General features: G+C 35.2%; 1 gene segment (V, D, J or C); it reads right to left on the bottom strand.

The window, feature by feature from the left end:
* Positions 1-1,429: 1,429 nt before the first annotated feature.
* LOC124389574 lies at positions 1,430-3,683 on the bottom strand. The segment is given in 3 exon segments: positions 1,430-1,436; positions 3,080-3,461; positions 3,543-3,683. Coding segments are annotated over 3 exon segments (435 nt in total).
* Positions 3,684-9,238: the final 5,555 nt, after the last annotated feature.

The following is a 9,238-nucleotide window of genomic DNA, read 5'->3' on the forward strand; positions in this document are numbered from 1 at the left end:
GAATTGATCAGGTTTATGTTCATATCGCATGTAGAACTATCAAACAACTTGTTCAAATTATGATACTAACTGTGTGAAGTGATCACACAATTTTAGCAACTATGAAAATATGTTTCAATTGTTTTTACCATATATTTTCAAATGGCTTGTGATTTTTTTTAATCTCCTCTTGTCAGGGATAGGAGTAAGCAACAGTATCCTTTCTCCTGTACTCCTATCTGTTGAGGAGTACAACAGTATCCTCTAGATCAGGGGTCACCAACCTTTTTTAAACTGAAAGCTACTTCTTGGGTACCGATTAATGTGAAGGGCTACCAGTTTGATACACACAGTTTTCAGTTTGATCTAAAAAATCAAATTTGCTCAATTTACATTTTATTATATGTTATTATTAATAATTAATTATATTCTTCTATGTGAAGATCATGTTAATGATTTCTCATAATAATTATTAACAATGATTTAACAAAGTAGGAAACAGCTATTTTTAGAAAAGGGATGCGGGCTACTCATGGGGTCCTTGTGGGCTACCATGTTGGTGATGCCTGCTCTTGATTCTTCAGTGGATCTGGTCTAGTCTAGGCCCAAGATCTTTTAGAATCCTGCTACACGTGTACCAGAGTAACGCGAGGTGCAGTAAATGAATACAATGTACAAAGTCAAAAACTATAAAGTAACAATACAGTAGACAAACTATAAGGTAAATAATTTTTTTGCACAGTAGCATTGGAGCATAAACATAATAGTTCTGAATAGCAGTAAAGTAACTGGAGTGATTGACTAACCAGAGAACAGATCTTATTTCCAGGTGTTTGGTGTAAAGCTTTTTGTTCAACAGAAAGGGAGGATGTGTGGCTGTGCTTCTAGCAGCACAGAAATATACTGCACTGTCCTCAGGAGTTAAACTGGCTATAAGCAGGAACGCATCTCCTGTGGATTTTCCTGATGTGGTGAATCGTGCATTAAACTTCGCCTCGGGAGTGAATTTGTCATTAAATAGCAGTCCAATGAGCTCAATAGTGTCGCTGTTGGTCTTTTGTTGGTACCAGTTCATGTAGGGATAGCTGGTATCACCATGCCAGCATTTTATCTTTGCTTCACTCTTGTCTGGTGTGATCATTAGATGTTGAGGTGTTTGCTGTACACTGATGGAAAAGATCACTGCAGCTATAAAGAAAAGTGATGTATGTGTTTGTTAGAAGTTTGAACATAATTGATATAGTGAGTAATTTCTATAATTATGCTTACCTTTAAGAATGATTATGAATATCCACGGGATGATGGTTTTAGCCATCTTGTCAAGTATTCTTTTTCCAGACTGGAGTCCTATTTGTAACTTATTGAATGTTATCTTAAATGATAAAATATCAGTGACTTCACCTGCCTTTTGATTGTATATACTCAAATCCTCAATGCAGGTGCAAATGCATCATATGCTGCAAGATGTCACATGACACAGGAGGAGATATAAGTGCAGGGTTTAGTGTGTATATAGCACTGTGCGACTGACTGCACAGAAATACAAAATACTATAGTCTGCTGTCACAGACTGTACTGTGAGATAACCTTCTTTTTCTGCATCTCCTGAAATGTTGAACCCATTCTTTTCTATTTGGGGATTTTTGAAGTTGAGAAACCTGATGAACTCAAGACTTTGCTGGGTAATCTGCTGATACCAATATATTTTATCATATTTTTTAGTCATGGTCACTGCTTGTGATATTTAATGATTCCCTTGGTTTCAGGAATAGATTAGCTGGGATCTGTGAAACAGATAAACACAGGTAGCTTCCTAGAGAAATATTAGATGGAGGAAACGATTAGAAGCAGTTATTAGTACTTAATTTATAAAAAAAAAAATTAAACATGTACTCACCTAAAAACCAGTGTACTAAATATGTTACTGAAGCTCGAAACATCATTATGTGTGGTGACATTTATAAAATTAAACTGATCTGATGACTGTGATGGAGAGGAATCTGGATACAGTCATGTGTTGTATAATGTTATATGATTCACTACTGCCTCCTTATGGACCTCTTCTTCTGATAATTCACTGGCTGGATGGCACTGTGCACACCACGAAAATGCTTTTTTTTATTATATATAAATATTACTGATACATCAGCTCGCATATACAGTAAGTACATTTAAGTGATTTATAAGCATACACATACTACAAAAGTATTTTAAATAGGGGGGAACCCAGCTGTAGTGCAGGAATAATATTTAATATACTGATGCCTGATCACAAAAACATAATTGATCAGGCTTATGTCCATTTACCTCTACAGTAGCTATCAAAGCAACTTGCATATAACATATAATTGATATTTCTAAGCATACATGTAGTAGATGCTTGTGGAACCCTTCACATTGTGCAACATTTTCTACTATACAGTACTGCGTGTGTGTGTCACTGGAAATGTTTCTCTTTTACATGTATTACACCCACAGTAAACATTTATCAAATTTGATTTGGAGAAAAACTTTAAAGATTCCACTCACACTGTGGTTTGTGAAGATCAGTAATATTTTGCAAGTTGGTCTCAGGTCACAGACTGAATTGATCAGGTTTATGTTCATATCGCATGTAGAACTATCAAACAACTTGTTTAAATTATGGTACTACCTGTGTGAAGTGATCACACAATTTTAGCAACTTTGAAAAGTTGTTTTAACTGTTTTTACCATATATTTTCAAATGGCTTGTGAATTTTTTTTTTTATCTCCTCTTGTCAGGGATATGAGTAAAAGATCCCAAACATAGAGTATTTCATGTTCATCTAGTGCCAAAGTAAACATTTGTACCTTGATACATTGAAAACATAACAACAGTATTCTCTAGATTCTTCAGAGGTGCTGGTCTCGTCTAGGCCCAAGATCTTCTAGAATCCTGCTACATGTGTACCAGAGTAATGCAAGGTGCAGTAAATGAATACAATGTACAAAGTCAAAAACTATAAAGTAACAATACAGTAGACAAACTATAAGGTAAAAACATTTTTTGCACAGTAGCATTGGAGCATAAACATAATAGTTCTGAATAGCAGTAATGTAACTGGAGTGATGGACTAACCAGAGAACAGATCTTATTTCCAGGTGTTTGGTGTGAAGCTTTTTGTTCAACAGAAAGGGAGGATGTGTGGCTGTGCTTCTAGCAGCACAGAAATATACTGCACTGTCCTCAGGAGTTAAACTGGCTATAAGCAGGAACGCATCTCCTGTAGAGCTTCCTGATGTGGTGAATCGTGCATTAAACTTCACCTCGGGAGTGAATCTGTCATTAATTAGTTGTCCAATGAGCTCAATAGAGTCGCTGTTGGTCTTTTGTTGGTACCAGTTCATGTAGGGATAGGTGGTATCACCATGCCAGCATTTTATCTTTGCTTCACTCTTGTCTGGTGTGATCATTAGATGTTGAGGTGTTTGCTGTACACTGATGGAAAAGATCACTGCAGCTATAAAGAAAAGTGATGTATGTGTTTGTTAGAAGTTTGAACATAATTGATATAGTGAGTAATTTCTATAATTATGCTTACCTTTAAGAATGATTATGAATATCCATGGGATGATGGTTTTAGCCATCTTGTCAAGTATCCCTTTCCAGACTGGAGTCCTATTTGTAACTTATTGAATGTTATCTTAAATGATAAAATATCAGTGACTTCACTTGCCTTTTGATTGTATATACTCAAGTCCTCAATGCAGGTGCAAATGCATCATATGCTGCAAGATGTCACATGACACAGGAGGAGATTTCAGTGCAGGGTTTAGTGTGTATATAGCACTGTGCGACTGACTGCACAGAAATACAAAATACTATAGTCTGCTGTCACAGACTGTACTGTGAGATAACCTTCTTTCTCTGCATCTCCTGAAATGTTGAACCCATTCTTTTCTATTTGGGGGTTTTTGAAGTTGAGAAACCCGATGAACTCGAGACTTTGCTGGTTAATCTGCTGATACCAATATATTTTATCATATTTTTGGTCATGGTGACTGCATGTGATATTTAACGATTCACCAGGTTTCAAGAATAACTCAGCAGGGGACTGTGAAACAGTTAAGCTGATGCAGCTCTATAGAAGAATATTATGAAGAGAAAAAACAATTAGAACCAATTACACATGTAATATATAGATTTTGAAGACGAATGTGACTACATTTTTACTCACCTATGAAACAGTGCAACAGAAAATATGCTGCTGTAGCTCTAAACATCATGATACTTAGAAACATATTAAGAATATTAAGTTGATGACTGCACTGTGAAATAGTCTTGACAAAGCCAATTGTTGCTTTTTTATATGAATCACTACTGCCCCCTTATGGACTTCTTTTGATACTCTACTTATTTAGTTGTCAATAAGTACATGATGTAAATTAACAATTCTGTATGTAGATGTATACAGTATTTAGATCAGTATCTAGAAATATTTCACTTACATGTATCTAAACACAACTAGATTTCTAACACTTTTTGGCTTTACAAAAGTGGAAAAATAAATTTACAATAAAGTCAAATCTTTATTTTGAGTATTTATTATTGATTTATTTCTTCTTATACCAGTATTAATTCACAGTGACACAGGTTGTGTGACAACAGGTTGTCCCAAAAGAACACACATATTTATACCCTAACTCTTCTTGCTACACGCATATGACAAAGATGCGATGTTAGCTTTTTGTAGAGTTAACCAAAGATCTAGTATACTGTGTGTACGAGCTGCACAGTAATACACAGCACTGTCATTTGTCAACAGATTTTCCATTATAAGAAAGGCATCACTTGCTCCATCTCCATCCAGTTAAATTTCTCAATTCAAACCAGATTCTATATATTTATTGTTTTTGTAGAGAAATCCAAGATGTTGTAGATTTTTTCCTCTGATTGTTTGTACCAGAGGATAACATTGTAGCTTTGTACACAATGAGAACATTCGAGCCTTGCAACATCATTCTCATTCATTAGCAAATCAGGAGGATTTTGTCTCAGATTGGAACTTAATGATGTCCCTGTTAAACCAAAAAAAGGTTAACCATGCATACAAATGAACACTGCTGATCACAAAAACAAAAAAGTAATATTTTACTACCTGTCAGAAAAATGATAAAGAAACCGATTGTGAAAATGATTATTCTCATGGTTCTGCATATAGAGTAAACATATTCTTCTCAGGTATGGCGCCATATTATACAAGAACAGGAAATAACATAATTTGCTTGTTGTTAACTTTTCTATAGTATGTGACTGTGGTTTTAAAATTGGATAACTATCAGCAGCTGAGATGAAGTATTTGTTATACAGTGATGACATATGAACCAGTGTGCTCTTCTGGCTACACAAAAATACAACCCAGAGTCCGCAGAGGAAATATTCTTTACAGTTAAAGAACATTCTTTGACTGCATTTCCATCAATTTTTATTTTGTCCTTATAAAGAAGCTCAATATTGGGGAAAGTGTCATAAATGTTTCCCATTAATTCAAACTCCTGGTCAGAATGTTTGTACCAGAGGATGCGATCATACACCGGATCATCATGTGAGCAATTAATTACAGCAGAGTCCTCGGCCATCCTCAGTAAATGTGATGGAGACTGATTCACATGTATTGCCTCAGACAAGCCTGTTAAAGGGAGTCATACAGATAACATGCTGCATATTAATATTATTTCACAAAAAAATAAGATAATAAATATGAATAATCATGATTAATGTCATCTAGAAGTGACAAAAAAACGCACCGCTCAGCACCATGGAGAGAATAAGGAGTTTGAAATCAATCATGTTAAAATACTGTTAAAATCAGGGCTAGAATGCTATAACACTACAACAGGACTGTCCCAAAAGTGGGTGGATCATTTCATCAGCAGTGATATGGTAATCATGTGATTAGTAAAGTTTTTAACAGGGACCATAATGAATGATGGCAAGACGTACTTGAGTAAATTAACATTTTTAAAGGATTTATGCTGAAATACAGTGCATGTATTTTTTCTTTATTAAAATGTGTGTGCGTGTGTGTATACATCATCTAGGCATAACATTATGACAATATAGCATTATGAAAGGTAAAGTAAACAGCAGTGATTATCTCTTTGCACCTGTTAGTGGGTGGGATATATTAAGCAGCAAGTAATGATTTTGTCATCTTTACACATTTGTGTTAGAAGCAGGAAAAATGGCAAGCGTAAGGTTTTGTGTGAGTTTAACAAGGACCAAATTTTGATGGTTAGATGACTGGGTCAGAGGTGTTGTGGGGTGTTAATGTTCTGCAGTGTTAAAATTTGATTGGTTCTGTTTTTCCTCATTTTTTTAGACATGATTGTGCATGATATTCACTGTTTATTTCCACTTAAATAAACATTTCTAATTATTAATTCACAGCATAGTGAACTAGAGGCTCTGTAGAAATGTCCTCACTCTGATTTGCCCTAAAAAATTTACTGCAAAAGCCATACCAGTCGTGTGACATTCGCTATAATTTGTGGTTAAACAGGTGTGTAGACTTGATTAAGGTTTTTGTTTTAAAAAGAGGACGTGTATAGCACTGTGTGTAATAAGCTGCACAGGAGTACAGGGCACTGTGTCTTGCTTTCGATATCTGTAGGGAAACTGATGATCTCCCATCTCCAATTAGAGTAAAATTGTCTTCATTTTTCTCATATTTTGGATTTTCATAATAAGCATATGCAATTAACTGCAGGTTGGTGTCTCCATATGTACGTTTGTACCACAAGATTGTGTCATAATTGTTGATGTTGTGCTTGCAGGTTAGAGTTACATTCTCATCAGGCAAACACAAAACATCAGCAGGACTTTGATGGACTTCGTTGCAAAAGAAACAACCTAGGTGATAAGAAAAGTGCATCTTTAATATGATCCAAATAGGCAAAACACAATGTAAAAAAAAATATTTCTGATGTTGTAACTACACTTCTATTACCTGTAAGGCAGCTCACACAGATAAGTTGAAACAGAAATCTGAACATACTGATTAATTAAAAGGTGTGAGAAAGAAATGATCTAAAAAGTGATCCAAATTGGCAACATGTCAACTGAAGGCGCAGGATATGACATCAGTCCAGATGTTAGACACACCCATATTTTGTGCATGTCATAGTACAAAGAACTTTAGAACTGCCTTTGATCTGCATTTACATGAATAGTAAACTAAACTACAGCACCACCTAGTGGCGCTAGGATGAGCCACAATCAAAGCTGAAGTCCAGCTCTTAAAGACAAATTAGTGGACCATGTGTCCCTTTGTGACACTGTAGTAGGTCAGTGTTTATGTTTGTCAGTAGTAGGTCAGTGTTCTATGTTTGTAGTTTGAATTTTTGAGAACAGATCTCCTCCTGTATATAACCAAGGATATGACATCACACACACATTGTCACTCTACTGGTTGAATGTTTTAATATTGTAATAATGCCAGCATTGTGGTTGCGGTGAATTGTAATGTGGTTGAACAGGTGTATGTGTTTTTACAGTTGATTAAAAACGGGTTATTGTTATAATGAGAAGATGTATGCGACACTGTGTGTAATAAGCTGCACAGAAGTACAGAGCGCTGTGTGGCACTTGACTTGCTTTGGATATTTGTAGAGATACTGAAGACTTCCCATTTCCAGTTAGGTTAAACTTTCCATCATAATTGTCCTCGATTTTTTTTGTATGACTAGAGACTGCATATCCAATAAGTTTCAGGCTGGAGTCTTCATGTGTTCTCTGATACCACAATATAGTGTCATAGTTATTGACACTGTGGTTACAAGTTAAAGTTACACTCACATCAGGCAAACACAAAACATCAGCAGGACTTTGATGGACATCTTTGCAAATGAAAGAACCTAGGAGATAAAAAAAAGTGATTACACATCTTTAGTGTATTTAGGAATAATACTCTTTTAGCATGATACATATAAAGTAGGTCGAACACAAACTACACTTTTATTACCTGTAAGGCAGCTCACACAGAAAAGTTTAAATAAAAATCTAAACATGATTCATTTAAACTGGTGTGTGAAAGAAATAATCTAAAAGTGATACAAATTGGCAACACATGACAACTGAAGGCGACAGGATGTGACATCAGTCCAGAATTTGGACACACCCATATTTTTTTCACAAACTACGCTAAAATTAAAGGCTGCTGTAAAAGCATTAAAGACAGCATATTCTTCAGAAAGTAACCCTTTATGGAGATGTCTAAGGCTCGAAAATTATTTTACAGGAAATAGCTTTCTGAGCTTTTAATTTAAAATCAATTATCACAGAAGATTATCAATCTATTAATCCTAATAAAATAATCTAAATGTAAAATTTTAATCTTGAGGCAGCTGTTGGGAATAAACCCCCCCAAAAAACTAAATAAACCTGCTGATATATTTTGCTTGTTAAAAAGGACACAGTAATAGTTTAGTGTTCACGATCTTTATTTGTGGATTGTGTGTTTGAACACTAATCTCCATCTGTATATAACTAAGGAATGACATCACACACACTGTCACTCCATTGGCAGAATGCTTTAATATTGTAATAATGCCAGCATTGTGGTTGCTGTGACTTGTAATGTGGTTAAACAGGTGTATGTGTCTGTACAGTTGATTAAAAACGGGTTATTGTTATAATGAGAGGACTTATGAGACACTGTGTGTAATAAGCTGCACAGAAGTACAGAGCGCTGTGTGGCACTTGACTTGCTTTGGATATTATTAGAGATACTGAAGATGCCCCATGTCCAGTTAGGTTAAATTTTCCATCAAAATTGTCCTCAATTTTTTTTATACTACCAGAGCGAGCATATCCAATGAGTTTCAGACTGGAGTCTCCAAGTGTTCTCTGATACCACAATATAGTGTCATAGCTATTAATTTTGTGGTTACAGGTTAGAGTTATACTCTGATCAGGCAAACACAAAACATCAGCAGGACTTTGATGGACATCTTTGCAAATGAAAGAACCTAGGAGATAAGAAAAAGTGATTAAGCGTCTTTAGCGTATCTAGGAGTAACACACTTTTAGCATGATACGTATACTGTATGTAGAACACAATGTAAAAAATATTTCTAATGTTGTAGATACACTTTTATTACCTGTAAGGCAGCTCACACAGATAAGTTGAAACAGAAATCTAAACATGATTCATTTAAACTGGTGTGTGAAAGAAATAATCTAAAAAGTGATCCAAACTAGCAAAACATGACAACTGAAGGCACAGGATATGACATC

This window comes from Silurus meridionalis, chromosome 8 (genome assembly GCF_014805685.1).
Source record: "Silurus meridionalis isolate SWU-2019-XX chromosome 8, ASM1480568v1, whole genome shotgun sequence".
Classification (NCBI taxonomy): Eukaryota; Metazoa; Chordata; class Actinopteri; order Siluriformes; family Siluridae; genus Silurus; species Silurus meridionalis.